Source organism: Crotalus tigris, unplaced genomic scaffold (assembly GCF_016545835.1).
Source record: "Crotalus tigris isolate CLP2741 ecotype Arizona unplaced genomic scaffold, ASM1654583v1 scf7180000019257.132365, whole genome shotgun sequence".
Taxonomy (NCBI): domain Eukaryota; kingdom Metazoa; phylum Chordata; class Lepidosauria; order Squamata; family Viperidae; genus Crotalus; species Crotalus tigris.
In genome coordinates this window covers 64,794-82,689 of record NW_024097457.1, presented here as the reverse complement: position 1 = coordinate 82,689, position 17,896 = coordinate 64,794, and the positions used below count along the sequence as shown (strand labels likewise).

General features: G+C 39.2%; 1 protein-coding gene across 1 annotated transcript; it reads right to left on the bottom strand.

Annotated features, from left to right (window-relative positions):
* Nucleotides 1-8,675: 8,675 nt before the first annotated feature.
* LOC120316124 lies at nt 8,676-13,582 on the bottom strand. The gene is made up of 3 exons (XM_039361351.1): nt 13,519-13,582; nt 11,318-11,855; nt 8,676-8,784 (listed from the first exon to the last, which is right to left on the bottom strand). The coding sequence occupies exons 1-3, from the start codon at nt 13,580-13,582 to the stop codon at nt 8,676-8,678; spliced, it is 711 nt and encodes a 236-aa protein (XP_039217285.1).
* Between the last annotated feature and the right edge of the window lie 4,314 nt (nt 13,583-17,896).

Genomic DNA, 17,896 nt, shown 5'->3' with positions numbered 1-17,896 from the left:
GCATGCAGAGTTCAAAGTGGGGAGAGAAGATGGACACATGCACAAAACTTCTCTGCCTCCATCTAATGTTCAGGCAAGAGGTCTGAAGTGGAGCTATAACTCTTTGCCTGAACATAAAGCAGGTTATTTTAGTTGTTTGTTGGATCTTGCTGTGTTAAGCCAGGATCAATATATCTTCTCTTTGAATGCATCCCATCTGAATGCATGGAGATTAGAAATCAGCAGGCAGAGATATATGCATCATCCTCTTTTTTCTCTATTCTTTTGCAGACTCAGATCAGTGCCAGTAAAGAGCTTACTGTTTTCTGTGATTTGGAAACTTTTGCAACCTAAAGTTCTACCTGCCTTTTAAACACCCATGTCACACTGCTGAATCACATTTCAGATCATTGCTGAATCACATCTTGTGATCAACTATAGCTTCCAGATCTTCTTTCCATATAGTTACGAAGCCAGGAATCTCTCATTTTGTACCTGTGCATTTAATTTCTTTTTTCCTCAGTAAAATAACTTTTTCCTATGTAGCCCAAGTCAGTTACAAATCTATTTAACATATATGCCAGCCAGTTCATATTTAAGAAACTTGTTAGTGAAAATGCCATAGGGATTGTTGGTTCAGTAAGTGTGATTAAAAAAAAAACTCCTTCTGTGCATCCTGACATATGTGTAGTTCTTGACAAAATAAAGTTTCTATATTCAGACTGATCCATATTTATCTTCAGCACGTAGGATTTCTTTCCTAGGATATCATTATATTTGGAGACAACCCTTTCACATGTCACTAAAATGAACATATGATGGAAGAATATTTTTGCCAAGTTAGATTTGCCTCTAAGCTTCCCAGCAAATATATATGTTATTCCAAGGCATTGTATCAATAGGTGGTTTCTGGAAGACAAGGAATTATCACAAGTATTAGCAACTTGAAGCCACTCTGTCAATTTATCTGTGGGAAAGAAATAGTTGCTTCTCAATTTGTCTGTCTCTCCTAGGGATGAGATAAGTCTGTTTAGTATAATATGGGTGTGTTATGATTTATATATTGATTTATCGTACAGTGGCAAATTGACATTTTTTATTCATTTTAGGAGACTGTAAGACTCTTAGAGTTGTTGCGATTGAAATGGCAAGGGTCAAATATGTATTTATGTATATATTAATACTTAAATAATTCCTGTATTCCAATGGTTCCCAAATGCCATCTTAATACTTGTTTCTGGGAAAATTCTGTGCATATTCGCCACTTCCCTGAGTAGTGAAAATGTTCTAGGACAATGTTCCTGAACTAATTCCTTTTGGGTAAAAGAAATCTGAAGAATGGTGGTATTTTTATGGCTGCCAAATATACAAAAGCTCAAAGAGACTAGGTTCCTATAGATTAGCCTACTAGTTATGCTGAGATATGTAGGAGGCGACCAGGCTAAGGGGTCATCAGACATGAGTCCCTTCTCGCCCACAAGAGATTTAAATCCAGCCCACCTTGAATTCCTTCTACCTTGTCACCAATTTCCTTTGACCGTTAGTAGTTCATATTCTTGTAGAGAGCTTAAACTTTCAATAAAACTTTATACCCATTTGAACTGCCTGGATCTCCTGATTTCCTTGGCATTTGACAGGATAGTTAACATTGGGATCTTGCACATTCAAGTTGAATGATTAATGTGTAACACTGAGGAGGCACTTACAAAGTCCCCTATATACCTGAAGGGCCCCAGGTTGGGAAAAGCTGAAAGAAAGCATTAATGGATATTTCCACTAGGTACTGGCCTCATTTTGTTATGTTATGTAGGAAAATTCTGAAGTAGTACATCTTGATCTGCATGAGTAAAGTTCCTTCCACCATTCTAAAATTAGACTAAGGATAATTTATTCCAGATTAAATTTTACCTGGCAACCGATAACAGGCACATTCTTTCATTAGATGTGTAACTATCATGAGTGGCTTCTAATGTTTGCTTTAAATATAGTTTATATCAACCTGGAATAAGGAATGTTTAAGGACACTTGTTTTCAAAAGATTTCTTTTACAGTGCAGTATACTGCCAAAGCTTCAGAAAAAAATTAGTTTGCTTATAGAAAGTTACTTTTGGAAGAAAAATGTACTCTCTAGCAACAGAACCATTTTGTGGAGTAAAATAAGGACCAGTCCTTTAGTAGCCTTTAAACAAATGCATAAATAAATAAAACCTTTAGATCATTGAAACATCAGAGAACACTTTGAAATAGCCTCCACAGTGCAGTGCATTAGGTGAACTACCTAACTTCAGTGTGTAATGAATATATTCATTTATATTTTGCGTAGTACATTACAGCTCAGCAAATATAGCTCAATGCTGCCTGGATAATTCATCAGGAGAAAGAAGAGCACTTAAGGAGTTCAAAGGTTTGTCTGTCCTCTGCAACTGGAAAAGGTAGGATTTATTGCGATTCTGTTTATGGGGCAATTGGAGTATAATCACAGATCTTCATCTTATACCTCTCCCTGCTGCTCCAGTCCTGCTCAGAGGATGCTGCTTCAAACCTGAACGACTCCAATGCATCTTGAATTATCTCATTTGTAGGGTTTTTTTTTAACAGATTGTTGGTTTACTTGGCCTTTGACTTCAATAACTTCCTCTGGCATTAGCCTGCTCAGCTAAGCTAACTAATCAAAGAGAGAAGCAACCTAGAACTAAGGGGAAATTTCCTGACACTCAGAACAATTAATCAGTGGAACAACCTGCCTCCAGAAGTTGTGAATGCTCCAACGCTGGAAGTTTTTAAGAAGAGACTGGACAGCCATTTGTCTGAAATGGTATAGGGTTTCCTGTCTGAGCAGGGGGTTGGACTAGATGACCTCCAAGGTCCCTTCCATCATCATCATCATCATCACTATTACATAGCTTCAAAATCTTTAAGAGTTCATTAGAGTTGGATGCTTTCTTTCCTTTTTTTAAAGTATAGTTTCTCTCCATTCAAGCAATTCTGTTTTGTAGAATTTAAGAGTCTTCTAAAGATGTAGTGGCTCTGTAATTTTACTTTCACTATAACTGTTGAAATAACAATGTAAAAATATGCCAATATTGCAATTATATTAATTATTCCCATCATTTACAGATCCTCAACAGTGTTTTTCTGGAAACTATGGCCTAACAACATGGATGTAACTAAATAGTGAAGTGCGTGACATAAATAAAGAGTCTGATGGCCTTTCACAAGGCCTTAAAGACATACTTGTGTCACTAACCTTGAGGATCTGGGTTTATGACATAGCCCATGCAATGGTTATGCTAGTTTGTCTGTGGCTTTTTTTTTTTTTGCCTTATTTGCCTATTCTGTCTGTATTACTTGTATTCAGTGCTTTTTTTGTAAAAAAAAAAAAAAAAAAAAGGTGCCGGAACTCACACATGTCATACAACCCGCCTTGCCTACCCTACAAAGTTCCATCCCAAAAAGGTGCTGGAACTCCGTTCTGGGTGTTCTATGACAAAAAAGCCCTGCTTGTATTGTCCTTGTTATATTTTAACTACCATTAGATACTCAGAATCCTGCATTAGAGGATTCATATATATTGAAATCACCAGACGGTCAACATAGAAATCAGATTGACTATGTGCTCTGCAGCCAAAGATGGAGAAGCTGTATACAGTCAGTAAAAACAAGACCAGGAGCTGACTGTGGCTCAGATCATGAGCTTCTCGTTGCAAAATTTAGGCTTAAATTGAAAAAAGTAGGGAAAAGCACTAGGCCACTCAGGTATGAACTAAATCATATTCCTGATGAATATACAGTAGAGGTGACAAATAGATTTAAGGAACTGGATCTGATAGACAGAGTGCCTGAAGAACTATGGATGGAAGTTCGCAACATTGTACAAGAGGTAGCAACTAAAACCATCCCAAAGAAAAAGAAATGCAAGAAAGCAAAATGGCTGTCTGAGGAAGCTTTGCAAATAGCTGAGGAAAGAAGGGAAGCGAAAGGCAAAGGAGAAAGAGAAAGATACACCCAATTGAATGCAGAATTCCAGAGAGTAGCTAGAAGAGATAAGAATGCCTTCTTAAATGAACAGTGCAAAGAAATAGAAGAAAACAACAGAATAGGGAGGACCAGAGATCTCTTCAAGAAAATTGGAGATATGAAGGGAACGTTTCATGCAAAGATGGGCATGATAAAGGACCAAAATGGCAGAGACCTAACAGAGGCAGAAGAGATTAAGAAGAGATGGCAAAACTACACAGAAGAACTATACAAGAATGAGCTTAACATCCCAGATAACCACAATGAGATGGTCACTGACCTCGAACCAGACATCCTAGAATGTGAAGTGAAATGGGCCTTAGAAAATCTGAGCAACAACAAAGCTAGTGGAGGTGACAGTATTCCAGCTGAGCTATTCAAAATCTTAAAAGACGATGCAGTAAAAGTGCTACACTCAATTTGCCAGCAAATTTGGAAAACTCAACAGTGGCCACAGGATTGGAAAAGGTCAGTTTACATTCCAATTCCAAAGAAAGGCAATGCCAAAGAATGTTCAAACTATCGCACCATTGCACTCATTTCACATGCTAGTAAAGTTATGCTTAAAATCCTACAAGCTAGACTCCAGCAGTATGTGGATCGAGAACTACCAGAAGTACAGGCAGGATTTCGAAGAGGCAGAGGAACTAGAGATCAAATTGCCAACATACGCTGGATCATGGAGAAAGCTAGGGAGTTCCAGAAAAACATCTACTTCTGCTTCATTGACTATGCAAAAGCCTTTGATTGTGTGGATCACAACAAATTGTGGCAAGTCCTTAAAGAGATGGGAGTACCAGACCATCTCATTTGTCTCTTGAGAAACCTATATGTGGGTCAAGAAGCAACAGTGAGAACCGAACACGGAACCACTGATTGGTTCAAAATTGGAAAAGGAGTCCGGCAAGGCTGTATACTGTCGCCCTGCCTATTTAACTTATATGCAGAGCACATCATGAGAAAGGCAGGGCTAGATGAATCAAAAGTTGGAATTAAGATTGCCGGGAGAAATATCAACAACCTAAGATATGCAGATGATACCACTCTAATGGCAGAAAGTGAAGAGGAACTAAAGAGCCTCTTGATGCGGGTGAAGAAGGAGAGTGCAAAAGTTGGCTTGAAACTCAACATTAAGAAAACCAAAATCATGGCATCCGGCCCTCTCAATTCCTGGCAAATAGATGGGGAAGAAATGGAGGTAGTGACAGATTTTATTTTTCTGGGCTCCAAGATCACCTCAGATGGGGACTGCAGCCAAGAAATTAAAAGACGCTTGCTCCTGGGGAGGAAAGCTATGGCAAATCTAGACAGCATACTAAAAAGCAGAGACATCACCCTGCCAACAAAAGTGCGTATAGTCCAGGCCATGGTTTTCCCAGTTGCAATGTATGGCTGTGAAAGTTGGACCATAAGAAAGGCTGAGCGCAAAAGAATTGAGGCCTTTGAACTATGGTGCTGGAGAAGACTCCTGCGAGTCCCTTGGACTGCAAGGCGTTCAAACCGGTCAGTCCTAGAAGAGATCAACCCCGACTGCTCTTTAGAAGGCCAGATCCTGAAGTTGAAACTCAAGTACTTTGGCCACCTAATGAGAAGGAAGGATTCACTGGAGAAGAGCCTAATGCTGGGAAAGATTGAGGGCAATAGAAGAAGGGGACGACAGAGAATGAGATGGCTGGATGGAGTCACTGAAGCAGTAGGTGTGAATTTAAATGGACTCCAGAAGATGGTAGAGGACAGGAAGACCTGGAGGAACGTTGTCCATGGGGTCGTGATGGGTCGGACACGACTTCGCAATTAACAACAACAATATATTGAAATGCAGCCATATATATTGAAATATAAAGAAGACTTTAGGGCTAACCCCAAGATGTTAAGCTAAAGGATCTCCTATATTGGGACTGAGAAGGAACACTGTCTAAAGAGCAGGGAAAAGTTGATCAAGAGAAAGAATGATTAGTGGCTTAATTCAATATAAACACTGTATTTTTATATACAGGCATTGAACATTCATTATATAGCAACCTCACCAGGATCTCCATGTGTACAGAGTAACTACAGTGTGTACTGTATAGGGAATGGTAGAACTATTCTCAATAAGTTAAGTATTTTGATGCCTCCTGGGATGGATATCTATCTAGAATCCTTATTCCTGAAACTAGTTAAAGGTAATCATGAAAGAATCAATATGAGATAATGGCTGAAGATATTGAATTGGGAGCAGGGAGTCACAGGTGAACTCCTATTTAATTATGGAGATGATTGGATGATTCTGAGTAGTCACAATCTCACAGCCTAATTTACCTCAGATGGCTGTAGTATAGTAGTACAGCATGGATAAAATGCTGCTGCTGCTATATCCATTAGGCAGACCACACTCAGAAATAAACTGTGCAGAAAGTTAAAATTACTTTTATTGAGATTGGCTATAATAACATAAACTTGAAAATGTGATTATTTTGTACCATCTTCTATGAATTCTAATTCAGTGAATTAGGGAGTCGTCTCTGAGCCACTTCTGAATCTTAACTGGCTGTATATATGTACTTAAAGTATGTTTTGCCTCTTGTTGCCTTGGCAACAATCCTTGCATATCTCTGTTAAGATTATCTTCCTTATTTTTAACACCAAAGATGGAAACAGAGAACAGAGTGAAAATTTGGGAGATGAGCGAGAGAAATTATATCCAACGATTCTATGTTTGAGAGAAAAATAAATCACATATGAAGATCTGACATCAAAACTGAAGTTGGGCCCAGGGATTTTTTTTGGGGGGGGGGCAGGAGAAAAGTAATAAGGAAACAGGAACTAAAATAAGATCATCACCATGGATTAGAGATACCAGAATGTACTGCAAAGGCTAAGGAACAGTAGGATAAGGATGATTTGGAGAAGTATGTGGGGAGGAGGGGTAAAAGATATACAAAATGATGGTTGCTATTAAAAAAACCACAATGGACATCTCAGTGTAATGTTATGTGAGAATGATCTTGAGAGACAGGGCATAAAGTCACAGCCAAGGGAAATGTCAGATAAAAGACACCTTAGCCTAAAGCAGGAATGTGTGTGGCGCAACAGGCTCAGAAGAGACCCTCCCCTAGTATTTTGGGATACGAAGGTAGTGGGGGAAAACTCTTCTGGCCATGTTTCCTGTCTGGTCTACCTCACAAGGCTGATACTTAACTTTCTCACTCCCTGCTCCCTTCCTCCCTCTCCCTATGCAAATACCCATCTGGAATTAGTGAAATTCATAAAAGAAGAGCAGTTGCAACAAATTGGGTTGAAGGAGGTGAAATCTACAAACAAACTGGCAGTGTTGACGCAAGGGAGAGGCTAAGCATATGGTGGCAATACTATCCTGAAATCTGCTATCTAATTTTCCAAAAGTTTTCTTTTCCTGTGATTCAGCTTTTCTGACTCTTGTGAATTCCTTTTTTTGTGCAATGGTTCTGATATTGTTAAATTTAAATATCTACATCTCTCATTCCCTAGTGTTTCTTTGCAAGCCCATTCTTCTGGATCTGAGTAGAGGAATTCCTGCATCATTTCTTCCCTAGGAATTTAATTGAAATGTAAAAAGTAAGCAGATTCGGATTATTAGAGAAATGAAAATTCAATAATTTTGTCAAAAGTACAAAACAGAATAGAGAAAAAATAAACAAAATATATTAATACAATTCAACCAATTAAAGCCAGCCTATATATCCTTTAAGGGAGATGGGCAAGAAACATGATGGACGGACGGACAGACAGATAAGCAGGCAGGCAGGCAGATACTTGTAAATAAAAGTAAGCAATATAAGCTAAGAAACCCATGTGAAATACAAAAACCTTTGGGGTAAAAGACAAAAAAAGGAAAGGAAAGGAAACAATGAACATTTGTCTAGTTACTGACAATACTTAAATAACAGCAATAATCCTTATACAAATCACAATAGCTCAATTTTTAAATTGAATTTTGACCACAAGAATTATATTGTGCATTTTTTCTTTTATGTTGATAACTAACGAGTTCTAAGTTGACAGAAAATTTCATTAAGTGAAGCCTTAAGGAAGAAATATATTTTTAATAAACTTGAAATTGTTGATTTTATAATATAAGTGCTCCAATTCTCAATTCCAAATTTCTTTTTCTTTTTGGTAAATCATACTCTTTTTATATAATCAGCTGGTTAAGAGTGTTTTCCATTTTCTATTCATCAATTACAAGGCGGGAAGGTCCCACCATTTCTAAAATAAGTTATTTCAAAACATCAACATCACATGAGAGGCTGCAGGTGAGATGCTTACTGAAATGAAAGATTAAATTTAGGTATGAAAGATTAAATTTAGCTATCAGCATCCTGCATTATTTCCTTGAGCATTTCACACTTTTTTTCACAACATGAAAATAATTTTCTCCATAAAATGGAAGAGTTGTAAAAAAGAATGACTAACATTTCACTAAGAGAAGGAATGAACAAAAGGCATAGAAGATGACTATATTCTGGATGAAAGAGTAGCATTTCTATTAGAAAGAAGAGAAAGAATGGCAAAAAGTACAAGAATAGTATCTGCCATGATGGTATCAAACTTTTCCACACAAATGTTTCCCATTACAACTTGACAGTTCCATCATCAAATGAACATTTGAATTTGAAAATTACTATCAATGATTCCTAACTTTTTAACCTAGGTTTTGTTCAGTGAAATTTAATCTTCATTTGTCCCAAAATAAAATTCCTTACCTTCCTTCTGCAGGTTACTTCTCTGCTTTCTGAGTAACTTGGATTGCTTGCCTCTTCAGATAGCCTTTGGGAGAAAGAAAACCTTTGAAAAAGGCTTCAGAAAAGTGAACAAGGATAATATATATGTCTGCACAGACAATCTCCCTCTGCAGAAAAAGAACAACAGTTAGTAGGTTCCTCCCACCCCTATATTCCCACGTCCATCTGTTGACCTGCTATAAAAAACACCACAAGTTTTGTAAGCAGAAGGACTTTTCTGGGTAGAAAGAGGGCTTAAAAATGTACAGTCTTTGAAACCTGGCTTGTTATTTTAAGCTGGTGTTTGAAAAGGGTGAAGAAATAAGAACCACTGCCTACTTTGCCCATGATCAGCATGACAATGGGGTTCTGTGGAGGATAAGAATGAAGTGAGAGATTAGAAAGTTGTAGATTTAAGGAAACATAAAATTATTCAAAGCCATCTAATATAAAAACTATGCTGTAGAAAAGGAAAATTATTTGAAGATATCCAGATCTTTTAAAGGTAAAGGTAAAAGTTTTCTCTCTTCAGTTGTGTCTGACTCGAGGGCAGGGGTCCCCAATCCCTGGTCTGTGGCATGCCAGCAACTAGGCCACACAAACAAGCAAAGCCCCATCTGCGAGATGCAGGCATCATATAAAACCATGCACCCTCCGGTCCGCGAAAAACCTCTCCTCACGGAACCAGTCCCTGGTGCCCAAAAGGTTGGGGATCTCTCCTCTAGGGGGTGGTGTTTTTTAAGGCTCTCCAGATAGCTAATTTTATCAGAGAAAATAGCCTTTTTTCAAAACACCTGATGGGGAAGACTTAATCAGATATGATGCAGGCTGCATTACAGAGATGGTGTTCAAACTTAGGTTTAAGAAAGGACTCAAAAGCAAATTTTGCAGATACTACTTATCTGTTGACAATGCTATTTATAAATTGGAAGCCTAAGGTATTAAAAAAAAACCTAAGAAGAGGTTGGTATAGAAACAGAATTCTAAATTCATAAAGGTAATCTTTACTTTTTCTTAAGAAATTATAAATGCAGCTCTGTATTAGACCTGTAGTAATCCCACTAAAAGCCTGTGGCTATATACAGCTCCCTGAATCCTAGCTATTCTGCAATAATTTTCAAGACACAGCCAAACTCTTTAGAGTCCTCTCTGTCTTGGAGTTTATCTATGTCTCCTAAATACACTATATAATCAGGTAAACTGCTAATCTTGCCTGTAGAAAAAAACTGACATGATCAGACAGGGCAAGTCCATTTTGGATTGAACTTGGTCTTTCTGGAGTTTCCCAAGGTCCAAAATGGATCTGAGAGAGCTGACCCTGTGTATACTAGTTAGTGCATTGGCATTAACCAAGGGCACAGAAACAATCCAAATCTAAAAAAAGAAAGATAAGAAAAAATATGAGAGACAAGGCAAAAGTAAAATGACCTGACCTTGTGTCATGAATGTGTGACTTTTCGGAGAGTTTATTTATGAATGGATGTGAAGGGAATAGTTGTACGGATATGTTTCTGAATGAATTTATTCACTAATATAGTTTGTTCTGATTTAGCATGAATACGAACTCATTAAGTTTTAGAGTATGGCATTGCAAAGCATGAGAAGTGCATGCCTTTTGCAAAGTGGTCCTCCTTAAATTTACATTCTTCAAAAGGCCTATGTTTTTTTCAAGGGCCTTCACAGGTTTGCACATGTAGGCATAACTACTGCAGTCCTAGTGGTAATCTTGTGTGTCATGGAAAAACATACATGACAAACATGTGAAAGCCTGTTAATCAGCCAAGCCTTCTGTTTGTTAAGATGGCCTCAATACTTCGATAAGGATGTTCTGATCATGGCAGCGTACTTTGCAAGACATTTCTCTGTATGCTTCATTCAGCTCTAGTAATGTCTGCAATGCAGACCACTGTAGCTTGCTCAGCAAAAGATGCATTTAAAAAATCTTGGCTTAGAAGTTTGTATGAACAAAACTCATATGCATATATGGCGTTGGTTATGCCCACATTTTATTTCAGGCATAATTTAGTTGGGATTTTGGTCTTAGCCACAGTGGCATAATGTTTGTAGGAAAATTGAACATGGGGGAAATGTAGCTTTTGGCTTAGGGGAATGGGAAGGAAGGGAAGAGATGAAGGAAATTGAAATTTTCCTTCAATTTCATCCCTTTGAAATTCAGTCTTTCCCCCACTTATTGATAAGAATGGGCACATAATTCTGGTATTCTGGTAATACATTTAACGCTAAACACTGGCATTAGGCTACCCTGGGAATTCAAATGTGATTTTCCCATTAGCTGTGCCATACCTTACCGATCAGTTAAGGAAGAAATTAGTCCCTTTCCTTGTATTTATGGGAGGAAACGCCTCTCGTTACAAATCTCTTATGGGCTTGAATCGCTGAGCGCAGATACATTCAATGAGGGGGACGCTTCCTTTATCTCTGCAGGCGTTCTTACCTTGAATTTCTGTCTGCCGCGTACCTGGGCAATGGAAAGCACATGACTACTATCTGCCGTAGAAAGACAGACGAAGAATTCCGCGGAAATACCTCTAGTTTCAGATAGAAAAGCAGGCGGTTACCTGAGTTCCTGGAGAAGATCACGTTCTAACTTGCGTTTTGATCTCTCGACAGCAAAAGCAGGTCGACAATAGATAGCGCGAATAAGCGGGCAAAAAACGAGACGCAGTCCTTTCCTCGGACTCTGGGGGTCGCTACAACCCTTCCTTGCGCTCTCTTCTCCTTCCCCGGCAGCCCCCAGAGGAGCCTGAAGCTCAGCTTGGCGGCGAGGAGCGCACAGGCAGCCTGCTGCCGCGCCGTGCGGCGCCTCCTCCAAAAGCTGCGCGCGTGTGCCGAGCGGCGGAGTGGCAGAGCCGGGCAGCCCCGCCAGAGGGACGAAGCGAGGCGATGCCAGCCGTTTCCTGGCGCCAGAGCCGAAAGGGCCTGGGCACGTGCTTGCGCTGCTGAGTCTCAGCCACGGCGGACGAATCCGGACCGACCGCCCAGCACGCAGCGTGCTGGGGAGAAGAAAATGGGGAGCGGCGTGTCCCGCCTCAAGGACGCGCCGGCGGAGCGGCTGTGAAGGCGCGCCAAAGGTAAAGGGCTGGAGGCGCGGTGGGGCTGGAGTCGGGGGGCAGGGAAACGCCGCGAGAGGCAAAGGCAGCGACTCGGAGCTAGTAAAGTTTGCCCTTGGTCCCCCGGCGAGCGTTGAGGCTCCTCGCGGACCTTCAGCCGCTCCCCTGGACTTGGGAATTGAAGCCGGCTTGCCCAGCCTGCCCTCTCAGGAGGGACTTCGGGATCCGGCTTTCAGAAAGCCTGGCGGAGCGTCCGGGTTACTTTCTCGCTTTTGGATTTGAAGATGCGGTCGCCGGAGCCAGAGCGAACTAGTTGGCCACTTCGGGATTCGGCGTCGGCGTCGGTTTTACAAGCCGAGCATTTCTCCGTTTGCTAAAGGGGACGGCAAGCTTCCCTGGATCCTGACGCTCCCGTTAGATTTCGGCAGGGCAGGGGCCAGGTCTGCGTGGGAGTGACAGGCAAACTCCATTTTGGCTGCGACAACGGGAATTCGTTGGGGTCCGAGGACGTGGTAGTGGGGAGCTCGATAAAAATGGCGGAGGTGCAAAGTCAAAACAAACTCTCCTGTCAAACTAAATCTCACCAGACACCTGACCCCCCCAGTCCCCCCCCCAACCCACAATCAACCACATAGTGATAGGGTTAGGGTGGTCTTTTTTCTCAGCTCTGATTTTCTCCCCGGAGATAAAAGCAAGGATGCAAAGAATCAGAGGGCAGAGAGACAGGTAAATTTAATAGGAGACCGGGAAGCAGGATGGTCTTTGCAGCCTTCTGGTCCTCTTGGTTTCTTAGGAAAGGCAGAGCAAAACATTCCTCTTTAGATTTGAGTGGCTGGCAGTCAGTTCCCTTGAAGTCTAGCGAGGCTGTGAGGTGTGGCTGCCATCAGCCTTCGAATATTTGCAGGCTTGCAGGGATTCTTCCTAAAGGGGTGGAGTAGGACAGACAAAAAAGCCTTCCCAGTTGATGGATGCCAGAACTGATACTACTTCAGTCATATCCATGACTTCTAGAGTCATCCAACCATTGTTGTGACACAATAGCAATGAGGAACAGGCTTTATACCAGTGATGGCTGGAGGATGCTGTGAAGCTGTTAGGGGAGAAATGGCCTTAGAAATGTCATCCAGCCTGCACTGTACTGAAGTATTGTAATAAAGACAAGCTTTGCATCATTAGTTTGATAGCTGAGTGATACCATAAAATGGATTAAGGATGGATATCTCCTGAAAATATAATACTGTGTGTTGGCGACCAACGGAAGAAATATTTGTTCTTCGGACTCTTGACATAATGAGTGTTTATATATGCTTTGAATTGCTCTTGCAGTGGAATCTTGTTACATCAGAGGCATTGTAGCAGATACTATGCAGACAACTGTTTTTTGAATGGTGGCTGCAGCATAGTGGCATGAAGTGTTCCCCTTGGTATTGTATTGATAGCTGTTTCTTCTCAGGGTGAAGGTATATCTAGTACACTTCTGCTAGTTAAGATGTGGAGATCTAGCTTCTTGTTGGATAAGTCACTGTTTCATTGGATCTGAAGTAAAACATGTGACTTGTAAATTATATATCATACTTCATTTTTACATAATTCCATAATTTAATGCTCTGGAAATAGTTGATCCAACAACATTATGGACCATTAACAATTTCTATGAGAGACCCTTCAGAAACAATTCTAAACTTTTCAAAGGATGTAAGTAACACTACATTCACGAAGACACTGATTGATGCATAAACGGGATCCAAGTTCAAATCTGTGTTCTAATATCATGATTGTTTACATTTGTTAGAGTTTAAAAAGTGGCAAGATTCTTTGTCACATACCCTATAGCTTTCAGTGGAAGGTTCACTACTGGACATATTTCCATTGGCTTGTCTGATGAAAGCAGTGTAGTGTGCTTATATTATTAGTGGAATGTGCATTTGGGATGAACCAATTTTATTGCAAGGATTGATGTACCCCAATCATGCATGTCTAAAGTGTGAAATCTTTCAAAGCTATTTTTTTTTGCATTTCCTTTTACTGCAGTATTCCTTTTAGATGTTCTTGCAGTAAAAACAAAACAAAATATAGTTGGCAGATGAGCCTGTGCTGACCACCGACTCCATGAGAATGCTGGCAATACAATTATTACCTTGCAGAATTTTCTTCTATTCTTGAAACAGCAGGGCTGTTCCCATTCTTTCTCTATCTAATTGGGTCAATGTCTGAGAGAATACTTGAGCTAGCAAATCGAATCATATAAGACATACAAATTGGCATCATTCAGGATTAACAGCTAGATTGGTAAAGTAAGCACAGAATAATATTGGAGTCTTGGGCTGAAAGGATAATAGACAATGTACAAAGGATTATTGTTTGTGATTTCAAATTTTGTATCAATCTTTCTAATTTACAGGGTAAATAGCATGTAATATGCTGGATATTTTTACCATTTTTTTTTCTTTTTAGCAAATGGAGTACATCATGGAATGTTCAGCACTTTTTGTTAGAGAAAGTCTGAAACTCGGGAATCTGCTTTAATTTGTATAAGCCTTTGCCAAAAATGGATGCATTATTAGATCAGATGAATGCAACTTCATGGCCAGGTTTCAAAGGAAATATTTTAGTGCTGGCTAATGTGATATAAAACTATTAAGCTCCTTGCTGTTTAATCAAGGTACCCCTTGGAAGTATAAAGTAAAAGTGAACGATGATAATTTCTTATTATCATCACTAATTGCTTTATAATTTCCAGATCTAATGATTAACATTTTTAGGTTGACTTTTAGGGGGCATTGTGAAGAATAGGAAGCTGAATGATTTTTGTATTACACAATGGAAATCTGAAATTGAGAAATGGCTTGTTATTTTAGTACTAATGCTGAAGGACTTGTTTCTTTCTTCCCACTACCTCTATTTTCCCCACACAAATAAGTTCCTTAATACAGGAGATGATCTTCCTTCCTTCCTTCCTTCCTTCCTTCCTTCCTTCCTTCCTTCCTTCCTTCCTTCCTTCCTTCCTTCCTTCCTCCCTCCCTCCCTCCCTCCCTCCCTCCCTCCGTTCCTCCCTCCCTCCCTCCCTCCGTTCCTCCCTCGGACCACATGATTTAACAACTAGATTCCAATAAAGAATAGTTGTTTAGAGTTAAGCTGTGCTCTTAGGGTTAGAGAATAAAGCACTCCTGAATTCACATTAAGCCGAGGAATTTCTTTTCACTACCATAATTGAGCCTGCTGCTCTTTTTAACCTACAGAGCTACTTATGGTTTTCCTTCAAGCATTCTTTGATTCAATGGCCTAACTTGGGATGGGAAGAGTCTATTTTATTTTTAAACATGCCTTATTAAATGACATCAAATTTATGTAACAGTTATGTGATGTAATATTTAAAGTTTTTTTTTAAATTAAAAATTAAAATCTGGAAATTTTGTATCATGAATGAAATAATCCAGAAAGTTTTTCAGATTAATCAGAACTGTTCTTTTTTGCCCCTTTCTTAACAGAAGGCTAATTCAGATGTTGACAAAGCTGCCTCTTCCATCTTCTTAGCAACTGAGTATCTGATGCACGTTTCAGTAGATGGCAGAACCTAGCTGAACTTGTCTGGGCTCTGGTTAGCATTTGAAAGAAAGTGAAAATGGCCAATTCAGGTGGCCTGTATGATTTGAATAGATATGAGGCATAGATTATTGATAGGACCTGTACAAGGATCTAGGTATGCCCCTGTACAGGCATCTCAGTGGGATTTCCTTGCATGGGAAAACTTTCTGTCATATGGTGTGTCAATTTATATGAAAAGACTGTTTCTTGGTTCCGTGTTGAACATCAACTTTCTCACAGTATGAACTTTTACCAACTAAGATGTTTTTGTTGAGGAGTCTCAGCTAGTCATTCAGACATGGCCTCAGTCCTGGTATTCTATTCCATTTCTTCACCGTGAACTTGATTTTGCCCTCTAACATTCAGCATTCTATGGTTGCTGATCTTTCTTGGTCCAGGCTAGGCTGATTTCATTCTGTCTTGTTAATAGGGTTTTGTCATCATGTTTTTGAATTGCATAAGAAGTTGATTTTATTTATTGCAGTTTATATGCTGTTCAGTTGCCAAAATACTCCACATGCAGCCTATAAATAGCACAAAATAGAGTGAAAACAATAAACGTTATAACACAAACCAGATTACCAATAATTATAATGACAAAGAAAAGTAATTATTTGCTATTACAAAATCCAGTGAGAAGAGGATATCTGAAAAGAATTGGAAGTTCTGGAAAGAACAACATCCATAATCAGAAATAACAGAATAAAGACTAGCAGATCAGTATTGATTTATAATATAAAATGAAGTATTCACAGATAGAATTGGAAGAACTACAAAGATCTACCTACAGCAGAGAAATTGAAACTTTGCTAGAAATAGTTCAGACAGTAGAAGTAAACCAGGGGGAATCAATAGCAGAGGAAGCCAGCATTACTATTCAACAAACCAGAAAGCATAAAGTCCTCTAGCTGGACAGCAAGAAGAATTGAAACAAATAATAACTGATCATCTCTAGAATACCACAAAAAAACCCAACAGAATAAAATTGTCGCATTGAAACATGTTATACCTCCTCCAAAAACAGCTAACACAAGTATTAAAAGATGCCAATACTATGATATTAAATATAAGCACCAGCTCAATGGTAGCAATAATGATAGTGCAGTGGAGTTTGGACTGGACAAATGTGCCATCTTTAACATCAACGGGAAAAATAATGAAAACTGAAGGAATCAAGATGCCCTATGGCAATAACATCAAGAGTCTAGATGAAGATCATTATAAACACCTGGGCATCCTTCAGATTGACAACATCAAGCTGAAGTCAAGAAGAAGTTTAGCAATGAATACAAAAGAAGAGCGAAGAAGCTCTTAAAGTCTAAATTCAGTGGAGAAAATAGTATCAATAACTGGGAAATTCCAGGTATTAGATATATAACTGGAATAGTGGACTATACTTAAGCAAAACTGAAAGCCCTGCATAGCAAGGCCACAAAAATAACGGCAATGAATCATGGCCTTTCTTCCATGTGGTGATATTGACAGTCTGTTTACCAAGGAGCATAGGTTGGCCTAGAATGTTGTAAGTACATCAGGCAATTAAAGAAGAAGAAAAGACATTAAAAATATCTGAAGGACAATGAAGACGATGCACTAAAGCTAGTATACCATGAAAGCTTACTAAATACCAAAGAGATCAAACTGGCCTATAAGAAAGACCAAATAAAGAATAGAAAAGGCACATAGAAAGGCAAAGTATTACATAGGCAGGACATAAAAAACTAACAGGCAAAGTAGATAACAAGACCTGGCAATGGCTAATAGAAGGAAAGTTGAAGAAAGGGACAAGAGGAGCAAATTCTGGCTGCACAAACTAAGCAATAACTACAAATGCATATAAAACCAGTATTTAGAAGACAGCAACAAACAACAAATGATGTCTTTGCAAAGAAGCTGACCATTTAGTTAGCTGTGGCAAGAAGATTGCACAGACTGGTTACAAACAACTTCATGGCAAAAATGGTGCACTGGAATATATGCAAGAAACACCATTTCCCTGCAAGCAAGAACTGGTGGGCTTACAAAGTAGACAAAGTAATAGGAAATGAAGAAGTTAAAGTGTTCTAGAATTTTAGAATTAAAAGAGACAATAACAGCTTGAATTATGCCCAGAAATTAATTGACATCAAGTGAGGCTCTTGCAATAGTGTTTATATTTGGGCAAATTGAGAGGCACTCTTAAAGGCTTGGTCCACTACATATTCTACCAGATGTGACTTCTGAGTAGTTATGAAGGGCAGACCAAAATACAATGCATTGTTCTAGTCTAGAGAGATGGCCAAGGCACAAATGATGATATATAATTTAGGATAATAGAAAGGTCTTCATTAGCATTTTGTATTGCCCATTAAGCAGAGTTGTTTAAGACCTGGCAGTAAGTAGAAGTTTATTTTTTACAAATGCTTCTGGGTGGAAGCAGGAGTGGAAATAAAATTTATTTTAGACCATGATTTTTTTTCAAAAACAAAATCTTCTGCAGTTATTATTTTATTAACTCCTTGT

Excerpts from the sequence above, each read along its gene's own strand:
- LOC120316124 (XM_039361351.1), bottom strand. The coding sequence starts at position 13,582 with ATGATATTAGAACACAGATTTGAACTTGGATCCCGTTTATGCATCAAT. Across the intron at positions 11,856-13,518 it reads CAATCAGTGTCTTCGTGAAT|CCCCACCGCGCCTCCAGCCC; the intron begins GTAGTGTTACTT and ends CCCCGACTCCAG. Across the intron at positions 8,785-11,317 it reads GATCTTCTCCAGGAACTCAG|GCTATCTGAAGAGGCAAGCA; the intron begins GTAACCGCCTGC and ends TTTCTCCCAAAG.